The sequence below is a fragment of the Pogoniulus pusillus genome, assembly GCF_015220805.1.
Source record: "Pogoniulus pusillus isolate bPogPus1 chromosome W unlocalized genomic scaffold, bPogPus1.pri SUPER_W_unloc_1, whole genome shotgun sequence".
Lineage (NCBI taxonomy): Eukaryota > Metazoa > Chordata > Aves > Piciformes > Lybiidae > Pogoniulus > Pogoniulus pusillus.
Genome location: NW_026974535.1, coordinates 2,602,915 through 2,618,797, shown reverse-complemented (window position 1 = coordinate 2,618,797; position 15,883 = coordinate 2,602,915). Strand labels below are relative to the sequence as shown.

Sequence of the window (15,883 nt, the reverse complement as noted above, 5' to 3'; positions counted from 1 at the left end):
TGGGACTGCAAGGGTACCGAGTATCTAAGAAAAAGGCACAGGTGGCGTTACAACAGGTAACATACCTAGGGTACGAGATCAGTGCTGGACAATGGGTTCTGGGGCAGGCCCGAAAGGAAGCCATATGCCAGACCCCCAGGCAACAGACAATGAAGGAGCTATGAACATTCTTGGGAATGACTGGGTGGTGTCAATTGTGCATATGCGATTATGGTTTGCTTGTTAAACCATTATACTCCCTGATATCAGCCAATCAAAAGGAGCTTCAGTGGGACACTGAATCAGACGGAGCTTTCCATAAGCTAAAGAGAGCTTTGATGTCAGCACCAGCACTGGGACTCCCTGACGTAAGCTGTTTTTCCTATTTTCCCATGAAAAACAAGGAATGGCACTGGGAGTATTGGCACAGGATTTAGGACCATATAGGAGGGCAGTCGCATACTTCTCCAAACAACTGGATGCTGCTGCAAAAGGGCAGCCTGGTTGCCTGAGGGCAGTGGCAGCTGTCATCCTAAATATCCAGGAGGCCCAAAAATTTACTCTAGGCCAGAAAATGGCTGGTTTTGTATCTCACACTGTGTCCACAGTCCTTGAAGCAAAAGGGGGACACTGGCTCTCCCCACAAAGGTTCCTGAAGTACCAAGCTATAATGGTTGAGCAAGATGATGTTGAAATCATAACCACCAACATTATCAACCCGGCCTCATTTCTTGGAGGAAACCTCAGAGAACCAGTTGACCACGACTGCTTAGAAACAATTGAAGCCACATACTTTAGCCGTACAGATCTCAAAGACGTTCCTATCGATGGAGCCGAACACTGGTTCATGGATGGAAGCAGCTATATGCTGAACGGAAAAAGACATTCTGGGTATGCCGTCACAACCTCTGAAAAGGTAATAGAATCTGGGCCACTACCACACGAAACCTCAGCACAAAAGGCTGAAATCATAGCCCTTATCCGAGCTTTGGAGAAAGCTCAGGGAAAGGCTGTGAATATTTGGATGGATTCTAAGTACGCCTTTGGAGTAGTACATGCTCATGGAGCAATATGGAAGGAAAGAGGACTGTTAAATTTTCAAGGAAAAATTATTAAACGTGCAGAAGAAGTTTTAAGACTCCTAAATGCAGTCCAACTTCTTGAAAAGGTAGCAATTATGCATATCAAGGCACACCAAAAGGTGAGCACAGAATTGGAAAGAGGGAATGAGCTGGCAGACAGAGAGGCAAAACAGGTAGCCAAAGAGACAATTAGGATAGAAGGTGCACTAATCCCTGATGGACAGATATCTCTAGAAGGTAAGCCAGAATATACAAAAGAAGACCGTAAACTTGTTACTGACCTAGGGGGGTCATATAATGAGGAGGGGTGGGCCATAACTGAGAGTGGACAAATCATCATTCCCTCCTGTATGGTATGGTCGCTAGTCTGAGAGGAGCATAGGAAAAGACACTGAGGGGCAGAAGTCATATACAAAGATCTTATCAGAAATATAGTGGCCTGAAATTTGTATACCACAGTAAGAGAGGTGACTCAACAGTGTGATCTTTGTCTCCAGACTAACCCCAAAATTACTAAAGGACCATGGTTAGGGAAAATTGGGAGAGGAAATGGTCTGGGGCAACATTGGCAAATTGATTTCTCGGAACTCCCTAGAAAAGGGGGGTATTGATATTTATTGGTGTTAATAGACACCTTTTTGGGCTGGCCAGAAGCTTACCCGTGTAGGACAGCTAAGGCCTGGGAGGTAACTAAGATGTTGCTCCAAGAAATAATACCTAGATTTGGGGTCCCAGCAGTAATATCCTCAGATAGAGGACCACATTTTATATCTAAAGTACTGCAACAGATCAGCCACCATCTTGGAATAGACTGGCAATTATATGCCCCATATCAACCTCACTCAAGTGGTCAGGTGGAAAAGATGAACCACCTGATCAAACAGCAAATTGTTAAATTAGGCCAGGAAACTAATCTGGCTTGGCCTCAGGCCTTACCATTAGCCCTTCTACGAATACGAACCAGGCCAAAAGCAAAAGGGTTCAGTCCATTTGAAATCCTATATGGACAACCCTATGGAATGCAGAAGGGGATATCTTCACAAATTGATGAAGAATTAATGACTTCCTATATGGTGGCACTGAACAAGCAGTTGAGAAAAATCGAGAAACATGTAACCGGGACACGCAGTAGGGGTCTGTGTGGGAGAATTTCTCCCGCAGAGGGGCATGAGCTGTAAACACGAGAACTTGTGATGGGAGAAAGTCCTTGAGCTGGAAGGCACAAGTGACCAACCCACGCACACCTGCAGAGGGCTGGATCTGCCAGCCCCTGGGGCGGACACAGCTCCAGGGGGCTGAGCCTGCAAGCCCCCTGGGGTAGGAACCACAGGTTGTTTGACACAGGGTAAACCTATCTCCGCCTTGCACGTGGCTTTGGGCCAATCTGTACTGTCCACTTGTGCCAGCACCAGGCTGGCTGGATACACCTCCTCTGGGCACTATATAAGACACGGCACTACCCTAATAAAATTGTACTGATGCATAGAAGTTGCTGAGTCGAGTCTTCAGTACCCCAATCTCGCCTCTCGCCACCCTCCGGACCCCGACAGTTCTGGATGGGCCTGTTCATGACATACAGCCAGGAGACTATGTATATGTTAAGTCTCTTACAGAAAAGACCCTGGAGCCACCGTGGACTGGACCCTTCTGTCATGGAGAGTAGCAGAAGCCCTTAGCAGGCCTCCCTGTTGTGAAAGTTATAGTGTCTCACATTAATGCCAAGAGCATCGCAAAACCAAAACAGTCTTTCAGTCCCATGAGAAAGTCTCTCCCTAGTCGAGATAAAAGGTAAACAATGGCCACTGTTTTGGTTAGGAGGAACGGCAGTTCTCATGCCCGCTCGACACCTGGTGTGGGCTGAACTTGGGGTGGTCTTAGAAATTGTTTTGGTAAAAATTCTCCAATTGTATGGATTGATTATAACTTTGTGCCAATCTGTAAGAATAACGTAAAATAGCCTGGACTGGTGGGTTACACCTCTTTTGAACATTATAAAAATGGTGTGCCTTCCTGGATCGGGAGCTTGCTGGTACCTGCTCCTACCTGCTCGCTCGCTAGCCTGCCTGTCTGCCTCGCTCCTGCCCCGGTGACCTCTCTTTCCTGATCATCCCTGCCCGATGAGGGGCCCGCAGAGGCCCGAAACCCGCTTGGGCCCGATCCTGACGAACAAAGGGACACTGCCCAAACTTCGAATCCTGCTAATCTGAACGACTGAATCGTGAGTAAACCAAAGAAAGAACTCTTCTACCTAAAGACTGAGTAACTTTAAAGACTCAAAAGAACTCTAAGAAAATCACAGACTCTCCTTTATCTGCTATTTTCTGAAATGTTATTCTACAACTTCAAACCTAAAAGAATTCACGTGGGGAATTTAGTTCGGGAGGGGGATCTCCGTGTTTGAGCAATAAATCACTTGAAATCCACAAGTGAGCCTTCGCGTATTTTCCCCACAACCTCCCAAACTACCTTCCGTGACACCTTCCAAGTGCTTCTCACCACTTATACTGAGATCAAGGTCAAAGGACAGAATTCCTGGATCCATCACACTCGAATCAAGAAAGCCCCTGCAGCCCTGTGGAAAACAACTCCAGGCGACAAGGGACTGAAGCTCAAATTCGCTCGAACCAAATAAGTATATTCCACTTGAGAATGCTTGATATGGTCTGTAAGGGATTGATTCTTTTAATGTCAATAGCGAGGATCCAGAGCCTGGATAATGTCTCTGGCCACGAGAACTGTATTCTTGATGATAGAGGTAGTATACTTCATTTTAATTGTACAACTTTCCAGGCAGATTGTGATTTGCCCCAAGAGTAACGAAGTCATCTCGGTAATAATATTTCACAATGAACAAATGATTTTGAAAATTTCAGGAAAATGTTGAATTGCAGAATATTAAACGAAACCAAAGCAAATTTAACAACCGCAGAACCCCAGGTAACTACTACCTTCCCTAATGCTTCCATCCCTAACATAACATCAGAGACACTAAAAACTAGTAGTTGAGAAAAATGAGAAGCTAATGCTTACAAAATAGGTCCATACATAATAAGGAACACAGGGCAGCAACATGTGCTATTTAACCCAGAATGGTCTCTTAAAAGAATAGAATTACAGATGGAAATTAATGTTTCTGACATACAACCATCCTGTTCCCCCTTCTTACGTACTCCACATGAAGGATGGACAACCTGGCTAAGGAAAAGAGGAAACATCTATCGGAACTGTATAACAAGGGATATAACTGGAGTACTAGGGACAGGCCTCGGAATATTAAATTCCATAGACTCTGAGGTAATAATGAATAAACTAGCAGCCACTACTGCAGATTTATCAAAACTACAACAACCATTAAGGTCTTCCCTATTAGCATTAGGGGCACACCAATGGCTAGTATCGAAGGTACTTCCTGAATGGGAACAAATGAATATGGAAGACCACCAACTCATTGCTGAAGCACTTGGGGGACTTCAGGATGATGTTGCCTTAGCTTTGAGCTGTATCCAAGCTTAATTATGGGTACAATGAATAGCCGCATCTATAATTAGGGAAGGAGAGGAAGGCATTTTTCCCACTGTGCTAGTTTGAAGCAAGCTAGAATGTTTTGGTAAAAGAACTAGATAACGGGCAGTGAAATGAAAACAATTGATGTCAACTTCTCTCACAGTCTCGCTGAGAACTCTGGGAAGAAGAAGAAAACATTCTCCATTTTGTTTCTCACTCTTGCTTTTGCCTTAGACCTGGTCACATCTCATTAACCCTGCTCCTACTAACCTTGCTCCCTAACCTCTTGACTGCACCTCTCTTCTTCCTGAGAACTGGGGTAAGGTTGAGAGGGCCGGGGGGAGGTGTTGGGGTGGTTTGAGAGCCCCTCCTGGGGACTCAGGTTTCTGGGAGGGGAGTTGTGCTTTTGTATTGTTTATCCTTTGTATATTTCTGTATATAATTGTATATAACTGTATATATTGTAAATAGCTGCTTGTAAATTCTGCTAGCTGTAAATAAATTGCTTCATCTATATTCCCAGGGTCCGTCTGAGTTAGCTGGGGCAAATTCAAAAGTGTTGGGGGGCGGGGTAACCCCCAAACCATCACACCCACAGAAATTCAAAAAATGGTATGGGATAGTGCCACAGAGGTAGAAAGGAAACTACAATCATCGTGGAATATGATGAACTTTACCTACAACCCTGCTACACATACAATTACAACCTTTGTGTTGACTATACATAACGCTCAAATAATTACTGTACACCTGTGATGGTTTGGGGGTTACCCCGCCCCTCCCACACTTTTGTATTTGCCCCAGCTATCTCAGACGGACCCTGGGAATATAGATGAAGCAATTTATTTACAGCTAGCAGAATTTACAAGCAGCTATTTACAATATATACAGTTATATACAATTATATACAGAAAATATACAAAGGATAAACAATATAAAAGCACAACTCCCCTCCCAGAAACCTGAGTCCCCAGGAGGGGCTCTCAAAACCACCCCAACACCTCCCCCCGGCCCTCTCAACCTTACCCCAGTTCTCAGGAAGAAGAGAGGTGCAGCCAAGAGGTTAGGGAGCAAGGTTAGTAGGAGCAGGGTTAATGAGATGTGACCAGGTCTAAGGCAAAAGCAAGAGTGAGAGACAAAATGGAGAAAAAGTCTTTCTTCTTCCCAGAGTTCTCAGCGTAACTGTGAGAGAAGTTGACATCAATTGTTTTTCATTTCACTGCCCGTTATCTAGTTCTGTTACCAAAACATTCTAGCCTGCTTCAAACTAGCACAATCCACCCCTGTCTACTTCGCTCAGAGTATCGCTGAGAATTTTCCAATCTAATCTAAACCAATATTTACACTAAAACAATATATACAAGTTCAGTTCACACTTCAATCAGATGTAGGTGATTCAAAAGCTCAGAACAGGGACTCCCAGGTGATGTTGGGTTCGTGCTCACGTACTGTAGATTCTATCATAGATTCTCTCAGTGTTGGGCGCTGATGTTATCTAGAACAGAAAACTCCTAACAGCTTGAATTTAAACTCTCTCAGCTAAGGTTAAATTTCTCTGTGGAATACACTGGATTTCACCATTCTCCTGCATTACCCAGTATGTATGACCAGGACCTTCAGCAGAAACCACCCCTCGGACAGGTTTCCCTTCGCCCGAAGGAGAAAATACCCAAACAGTTTTCCCTAACAGATTCTTCTCACGTACAACAGGAACTTTATCACCGTCTACTGTTTGGACTAAATCTGATTGTGCAGGTCCTGCTCTGTTTACTGAACCTCTACTATTTACCAACCAGGTAGCTTGTGCTAAATGTTTGTCCCAGTTTTTCAGAGTTCCACCCCCCATGGCTTTTAGGGTGGTTTTCAGTAAACCATTGTAACGCTCAATCTTCCCTGAAGCTGGTGCATAGTAGGGTATGTGATAGATCCATTCAATACCATGCTCTTTGGCCCAGTTTTTCACAAGATTGTTCTTGAAGTGAGTACCATTGTCTGACTCGATTCTCTCTGGAGTTCCATGTCTCCACAAGATCTGTCTCTCCAAACCAACAATGGTGTTACGTGCAGTTGCATGTGGAACTGGATAGGTTTCCAACCATCCAGTGCTGGCTTCTACCATCGTTAGCACACACTGCTTGCCAGAACGAGATCGAGGTAAAGTGATGTAGTCAATCTGCCAGGCTTCACCATACTTGTACTTTGACCATCTCTGACCATACCATAAGGGCTTGATTCGCTTAGCCTGCTTAATAGCAGCACAAATGTCACAGTCATAGATGACTTGGGTGATAGCGTCCATGGACAAGTCAATTGACCTATCACGAGCCCATCGGTATGTTCCATCTCTGCCTTGATGTCCAGATGAGTCATGGGCCCACCGAGCTAAGAACAGCTCACCTCGGTGTTTCCAATCAAGGTCAATGTCAAGTTCAGAGTTGGTATCAGCTTGAGCAATCTTAGCAGCTTGGTCTGCCTTCTGGTTATGTTGATGTTCCTCAGTAGCTCTGCTCTTAGGCATGTGTGCATCTACATGCCGCACCTTCACTGGAATTTTCTCCAGCCGTGCATCAATGTCCTGCCATAGATCAGCACACCAAATAGGCTTTCCTTTCCTCTGCCAACCATTCTTCTTCCAGTCCTTCAGCCAACCCCATAGAGCATTGGCTACCATCCACGAGTCGGTGTAGAGGTAAAGGATAGGCCAATTCTCACGTTCAGCCACATCAAGAGCAAGTTGAACAGCTTTTACCTCAGCGAACTGACTGGATTCTCCTTCACCATCTTTCGTTTCGGTAACTCTCCTGGTTGGACTCAAAACTGCTGACTTCCATATTCGCTTGTTCCCAACAAGACGACAGGAACCATCTGTGAACAAAGCATAGTTCTTTTCCTTATCAGAGAGATCACCATAGGGAGGAGCTTCCTCAGCACGAGTTACTTTCTCCCCCGGAGGTTTGGAACAGTCTGTGCCTTCTGGCCAGTTGGTGATCACCTCTACCAGACCAGGTCGATCAAGATTACCCATTCGTGCTCGTTGGGTTATCAAAGCCATCCATTTAGACCAGGTTGCATCTGTGGCATGATGTGGTGATGAACCTTTGCCCTTGAACATCCAGTTAAGAACTGGCAGTCTAGGAGCTAAAAGCAATTGTGACTCAGTTCCAATCACTTCAGAAGCTGCTTTCACTCCCTCATAGGCTGCTAGAATCTCTTTCTCAGTTGCAGTGTAATTTGTCTCTGAACCTCTGTAACAACGTCCCCAGAAACCAAGTGGACGACCACGTGTCTCATTTGGAGCTCTCTGCCAAAGACTCCAAGTTGGACCATTGTCACTGGCAGCTGTGTACAGAATGTTTTTAATGTCCGGACCAGATCTCACAGGTCCTAAGCCCACTGCATGGACTACTTCTTGTTTAATTTGATCAAAGGCTGCTTGTTGTTCAGGTCCCCACTCGAAATTGTTTCTCTTACGAGTCACATCATGCAGAGGTTTGACAATCTGACTGAAACCAGGAATGTGTAGTCTCCAAAATCCCACCACACCAAGAAAAGAAAGTGTGTCCTTCTTACTAGTGGGAACTGCCATGGTAGAGACTTTGTTAATCACATCCTGAGGAATGTAACGGCGACCATCCTGCCACCGCACTCCCAGAAACTGAATTTCCTTGGCAGGTCCTTTGACCTTGTCTCTCTTAATGGCAAAACCTGCTTGCAACAGAATGTCAATGATTTTGTTACCTTTCTCGAAGACTTCCTCAGCAGTTTGGCCCCACACAATGATGTCGTCGATGTACTGGATGTGCTCTGGAGCTTTACCTTTCTCCAGTGCATTGTGGATGACTGAGTGACAGATGGTTGAGCTGTGTTTCCACCCCTGAGGCAAACGATTGAACTGGTACTGGATTCCTCTCCAGGTGAATGCAAACTGAGGCCTGCACTCCTTTGCTATGGGAATAGAGAAGAAACCATTAGCAATGTCTATGGTTGCATACCATTTAGCCTCCTTCGATTCCAGCTCATACTGGAGTTCCAGCATGTCCGGCACAGCTGCGCTCATGGGTGGCGTCACCTCGTTGAGGGCACGAAAGTCAACTGTCAGTCTCCAGTCGCCCGTAGGTTTGCGCACAGGCCAGATGGGACTGTTGAAAGGTGAATGAGCTTTCTCGATGACAGCCTGACTCTCCAGTTGACGAATCAGCTGATGAATGGGCAACAAAGAGTCACGGTTAGTTCTGTACTGCCTGTGATGAACAGTTTGAGTTGCAATTGGCACTTCCAGGTCCTCTATGTCATGATGTCCCACAACTGCAGATTCATCAGAAAGTTCAGGTCTAACAGACAATTTCAATTTATCATCCTCAATCTCTACAGATGCTATTCCAAAAGCCCATTTATGACCCTTAGGATCTTTGAAACAACCTTGTCTCAAAAAGTCAATTCCCAGAATGCAAGGTGCATTAGGACCAGTTACAATAGTATGTGTCTTCCACTCTTTACCAGTTAAACTAATCTCAGCCTGTATCTTAGTTAACTCTTGAGATCCACCAGTGATTCCAAAGATAGAAATGGACTCTGTCCCTTTACAATTAGATGGCAATAAAGTACACTGAGCACCTGTGTCAACTAAAGCCCTGTATTTCCGAACTCTTGAACTGCCAGGCCACCTAATGAATACATTCCAATAGATTCGGTTCTCTCCACTATCCCTTTCCTCCTCCTGGCTGGAGGCAGGGCACCCCTAATGCTGAACATGGCATGTAGGGTGTACACAATGATTGGTATTGTTGTGAGAGGAACTGCAACTGTTGGAACAATTGCAGTTGCTCTCGGGAGCTGAAGAAGTGACAGCTACTTTTCGGGCATTATTGCCTCTGTTTCTGCCACTCTGCAGATCCCTGACTCTCTTTGAAAGAGCTGAAGTAGGTTTACCATCCCATTTGTTCATGTTCTCACCGTATGTGTCACGCAGAAGTATCCACAGTGACGCACGTGATTGCTGCTGTCTAGGTGGAATTTGTCTCCTCCTGGGCTGGAATTGCCTTGCAGGAGGTGGGCGTCTGTTCCTGACTGCAGAAACATGCACCCATTCAGATGATGCAGGAACGGTATCCTTTACCAAATTAGTAATGTTTTTGAGATCCTCCTTCAGTTTCTTCATGCCATTTCTAATGCCATTCTCAATACTATCCTTCATCTCTGTAGTCATAGTCTTAATGGCACAGATTATACCAGAATGTGACAAGCTGTCCTCTATCTGCCTGAGCTGATCAGTGAATTCACCAACAGTGAAAGATCTTCCATTATCACTCCTTGACAGAAATTTACTGGCCAAGATGTTAGCATAGGATGAAGGAGCAAGCTTAATCAGCTTCTTCATGAGACCTGTTCCCAAAGGAATATCGTCAGGCTCATGAGTGCCATGATCTCCATAAAGCACTTCCTTCACAGCAAACTCCTTCAGAAGCTTAATTCCCTGCTCAACGGTGTTCCACTTCTTGGCAGCCCATGGCAAATCATCTCGGGAAGGATATCTCATAGCCACAGCCAACAAAAGGCGTGTCCACAAGCTAACCCTACCAAGAGGACTTGCTAGGTGTTTGTCCACTCCACTCTCCTTAGTGAGTGGTCCCAGCTGCTTGGCAGACTTGTCTCCTACCTGCAGAGCATTAGCACCAATGCCACGGCATCTCACTAGCCAGCTTAAGATTGACTCACCTGATTCCCTTGTGTATTCCTTCCTAACTTCCCTGACCTCTCTGAGTGGATCCTTGGAGCCTTGGATGTCATCTTCCTCCTCTTCCTCCTGTTGTTCTGGTGGTGCTGGGCCTAACACAATCTTCCTCATAGCATTCCTAAACTCATTGGAACCATCCTCTCTCCTGGCAGCTAACCTCACAGCACTCCTCTCACTTGAGTATTGTTGTCTCAGAACATCTACAAGGTCTCGCAGACTAACTATCTCATCCTCCTCCTCTTGCTGCTGATCACCAGAGGTCCCCTGTCTTACATCCTCCTGCGAACCACTCTTTGTCTTAGCTTTTGCCTTAGCAGGTGCCAGAAGGGCCTGAGCAGCAACAGACTTGGATGTGTCTGCTGGAGGGTTTGAATCTTTAGGAGTCTGACTTGGAGGGTTTGAATCCTTAGGGGTCTGACCTGGAGCATTTGAATTATTGGAGGTCTGACTTGGAGCTTTTGAGTTCAAATCTGCCTTGCTTTTAACAGGAGGATTCTGATTCTGGTCTGCTGGCTGGGGGTTCGAATTGGCTGAGCTGGTGTCATTAGGATTTGGACTGACTGGGCTAGCGTTACTAGCACTAGTAGTAGTATTAGCATTAGTGGGATTATTTGCCTGTCCTCCTGGGATGCCTGCCAACCCTGAGGTGTTTTGATTTTTGCTAGGGACATTCTGATTTTGGGTACCTGCCTGTCCTCCTAGGGCTCCTGCTGAACTCTGCGGCTTGTTTTGGTTATCCTTATCATTGTTTACGTTAGTGGCGGGAACACTGGCTGTGTTCCCAGAACCTATAGAGGAGGGTGGAGAGGCTGGCATGGGGAAAGCCGATGACTGTGTTCCCTTGTTTTGCTGTGAAAGAGACTGCTTCTGAGACACAGAATTTTTCCTAGCTCTTACAGAAGCTGGTTTTGAATTTTTCACCAATAATGCCAAAATTAATATGAATATTAAAATCATGAGGCAAATATTAAAAATTGTGAGAAGAAAAACAGTTTTACAAGAGCATGTACCTATACAAACAGTTGGAATTCCTGTCTTAGGCTGAATAACTCTCATTAGAGCCATATTTAAAGCAGAATTTCCATTGATTGTCACATTATTGACCAGAGCTCCTGTAATGTCCTTGGTAATATTCTCAGAGATATTAAAACCAGCATAACCAAGAATGAAATCACCCCAGCTCCAGAACATATCTGAAACCTTAGCTTTAGCCTTATTATAAGCCAGATCAATGAAATAAGCAACAATTTGAGCTTTTATCCAATTAAATGTCAAGAAAACAAAACCAGACCAGAGCAATGCACCAACCAAATACAATAGCTGCTTGATTAGCTTCATCTTAATTCCCAGAGCTAATTTCCAGTCACTCAAAAATCTCGAGCCCCACGTTGGGCGCCAATTAAAAATGTGATGGTTTGGGGGTTACCCCGCCCCTCCCACACTTTTGTATTTGCCCCAGCTATCTCAGACGGACCCTGGGAATATAGATGAAGCAATTTATTTACAGCTAGCAGAATTTACAAGCAGCTATTTACAATATATACAGTTATATACAATTATATACAGAAAATATACAAAGGATAAACAATATAAAAGCACAACTCCCCTCCCAGAAACCTGAGTCCCCAGGAGGGGCTCTCAAAACCACCCCAACACCTCCCCCCGGCCCTCTCAACCTTACCCCAGTTCTCAGGAAGAAGAGAGGTGCAGCCAAGAGGTTAGGGAGCAAGGTTAGTAGGAGCAGGGTTAATGAGATGTGACCAGGTCTAAGGCAAAAGCAAGAGTGAGAGACAAAATGGAGAAAAAGTCTTTCTTCTTCCCAGAGTTCTCAGCGTAACTGTGAGAGAAGTTGACATCAATTGTTTTTCATTTCACTGCCCGTTATCTAGTTCTGTTACCAAAACATTCTAGCCTGCTTCAAACTAGCACAACACCCTATTGTAGCCCTTGGAATCAATCATAATGAAGCACTACTATATCCTTTTGAACATAGGACATGGGCCGGGAGAGTGGATGGTAAATGGCAGACAGTAGATTTAGAATCATGTATTATAAAAAAACAACAAGGATTTCTTTGTGAAAGGAATACCTTAGTAGCTCAAGACACCTGCCTAGACACCGAACAGAAGGTGTGTCATTTTGAAGCCCATCCAAATGCAGACTTAAAAACAGCAGTTATATATGCAGGGAAGGGATGTACATGCTTGAGGACAAAATGCAGTACTATAACTGTGGACAAAAAAGTAAAGAGGACTGCACAATATTCTAATTATTGCGTTTGTAATTTTACAACCATGATGGGATGTGATTTTAATTATTCAGCTCCAACAGTCTCTCATCAGTTTTTGAGGTCAGGCTTTACCCTATCGCAGATGGTGACCCCTACTCCCATAGGGCTAAACATAAGTAGTATGATGAAGGAATTGTTAAGACACGAAGATTTACAACACATTCTGAAGGAAATAAAAGAAAAGGGGGAGGAAACTCTTCTTATGGTCCACCAGGATACAGAAGGGATTAAGAAAGTTCTAAAGAGAGTAGAACAGGAAGGGAATTACAATTGGTGGGATACTCTTTTTGGATGGTCACCTTCTGCTGCAGGGATTTTTAATTTCATGATGCACCCTCTTATAGTTTTACTGATTACTATGGGCATCTTATTAATAATGACCATATTATTATATTTATGGGCCTGGCAGATGTTTAGAAAATTAACCATTATCTATGATGCTCTGTATCACTCGGGAAACCTAGTTAAGTAAAAGAATTTACTTAGTTTGATAGAAAAGGGGGGATTGATATGGGGACATGAAGAAATAGAAGATAGCATAGAGTAGAACATTATGACCAAAAGTATACCTACACTGTGAACATAGAAACAAAACAGGTAATCATGAAATCACATAGAAGTAGATGACTAACAAGGAGAGAAGCTGGTCATAATCACTAACAAAGGATGTATTTGCAAGTAGCAATATGAAAGCATTCCAAGGATATATAAACAGCAAGGTGTTGCGGAGGCAGGAATTAATATGTGGCCGAGTCGGGAAATTATACAAAAATAGTTAATTTTATTTCCCAAAAACCCGCCCCAAAACTATATATACAAAGATTAATTTAGTTTAATTAGCAGATTCAGTCGCATGAGAATTACCTACAGGGACACTATCAATAATCTGACTATTTCGGAAGTCAGAAGTTGGAAAAGGCTTTAGCTATTAATTAATAGCGGTTTCTTATTAAAGTTAAGCTGAGCCAAATAACTCACGATCGGGCTGGCTTGCTTGCGGTCTGTCCTTCTCCACCTTTCAGCAGCTGCAGGTGAACGATTGAGGGTCGTTAAGAGGTATTCAAGTCTTACAAAGGTATCAATGGGAAAGCAAATCCTTTGAAGGTCTCTCTGCAGTCAAGGCAAGGAGAGTGTGGGAGCTCAGGGAGGCACGTACGTCCAGGCACAGGCAAAATCCAAAGCGGGAACCCCCAAAGGTGGGAAGACCCCAATATTTATAACCTTCGCTAGACAAAGGGCAGAGTTACCACACCTTAGGCGTGAAAGCGCACGGCCAATCCCAGCCAGGTTCCAGCGCGGGAACTCATGGGGCAGTCCTCCCCCCCTTCACAGCTGCAGGGCAGGCGAGGGGGGAGGGAAACCAGGCAGCTTTCCCCCTTCCCCCCGAAGTCCGGGCAGGAGAGGAATTTAGGGGTACAGGACTCCAGGACATCCCACCCCGGTGGTAATGAGCATCTTTGTCTAGAACTTGAGTGATAGGTGATCCCCCTTACAATTTAGTAGCCTATATATATATAGCTTAGCCTTTTCCAACATTAACAATATATAACACATTAATCGCCCCAACAATATTTAACAATACTTAACAAGGCTTAACAATTGCTCAAACAGTATTAAATAAAGCTACACAGTCAATTTGAAAATTGCTCTGTTCCTGGTAGAGCAATAAAGTTCATGGCAGAGCCTTAGGTGCTCTGAGTCCATGGCTGGAGGTCACAGTCCGTGGGTCCTGATGCCATCATCCGCTGGCCACCCCGGTAATATGTGTCCATCTCTGGTGTAGCTGATTCTCCCTTTCCCAGGTGCTGGTCAGGAACTGGTCCTTGACTGTCTTTAACCTGTAAGGAGACAAAACTTGCCTCAAACTATAAAGGCCAGGCTTGACAATTAATAATTGGGGATGATCCACCGTGTGCTGATCCGGTGGCCTTTTCCATTTGTATCTAGGGCTTCCCAGGAATATAAGCCTCTGGGTTTACCCCTTGCCATTGGCACTACCCCTGTAGGTTGGCCTTTTGTACTAGGCAGGTGGTCAGTGACCACTGGTGGCTCACCTAGGGAGCAGGTCTTTATTCTGGGGCTTCTGTAGCTCTCCCCGTGATTGCTGACCATTAAAAGCTGCCGAGCCACTATTACAACAATTCAGTGTTTTGTCTCCCGTGTGGGAGACGAGAAAGGGTTAACCTTTCTGTCTGGGGACCAGCTGCAGTTCCCAGCAGGGGGGCTGCTGCTTCTGGGTGTGCCACTCCGGGAGCCACTGCTGGGCGTGCCACTGCCGCTGGGCTTCTCACGTCTGCCTCTGGGCTTCGCAGCTGATTTCTGAAGGCACCGCACTAAATCCTTCAGCTGCCAATCTGCTAGCTGCTTTAAGACAGATTATGGTACCCCTAAAGACAGGGATTGTCGGTACCAACTGTTTTTCTCTCTGGATCTCCAGTCACTCTGTTGGTCTCTGCCCCTTCCCCTCGGGGAGAAGCCTGTAGGACCCGTCCCCCTGGGGGGGCAGTCCTGCACTGACCGGACCTGCCTGCGCAAAGTCCTGGAATTTCTGGGGGAGAAGCACGAGACTGTCTCTCCCCAGCCCCTTTTCCTTCAGGAGACCCAAACCCAAACTGCAGCCCGTGGGCATTTAAGTCGGTTAACAGTTCAGCCCAAGTCATTACATGCTCTTTGGCATCGTCCTCTGCATTTTTTGCAAGCACCCGTTGAATCTTCTCTATATTTCTCATTGCTCGGATTTGCAGGATTGCTTGCAAACCCTTCATAATAGGGTGCAGTCTCTCCGGGTCCACAGGGGCATAAAACGGGCAATCATCATTTCCCTTATCATATATAGCCTGGACACAGGCAAGTCTGCGGAGAGCAGTGATGAGCTCAGAGGAGCTGGTGACCCTTAGTTAGGTCGGCTCCCCACGGTAGGCTGGGCGGACGCTGCTGGCCCAGTAAGCTATCCGGGCAGTGAGGCTGTCTGTCTCCTCGGGTTCACGTGTCAGGAACACATCATCCCCCCAGTCTCCAGCCGCTTCCTGTGAGTCTAGAAGGACCCGGTCCCCACCGGCTCGGGACACTCGGTACACGTACTCAGCTATCGAGTCACCAGGATCTCTTGCATATTTGACTTGTAAGTCACTGAGCTGTGCATCTGTAAACTGTTTTTTGATAACGGTGGTCCCTGCACTGCCTTTTCTGCCTTTCATGGTCTGAGTCTTTATTACAGGCAGCACGTGCTTTTGCACCATGGCGCCCTCCTCACCAGAACTCTCTTCTCCGCTAGCCACGGGGGAGTCCGGTCGG

The 15,883-nt window shown here is 45.4% G+C and overlaps 1 protein-coding gene across 1 annotated transcript; it reads left to right on the top strand.

Annotated features, from left to right (window-relative positions):
- Positions 1–553: 553 nt before the first annotated feature.
- LOC135173788 (uncharacterized) lies at positions 554–2,239 on the top strand. The gene is given in 2 exon segments (XM_064140933.1): positions 554–1,414; positions 1,559–2,239. Coding segments are annotated over 2 exon segments (1,542 nt in total).
- The last annotated feature ends 13,644 nt before the right edge of the window (positions 2,240–15,883 follow it).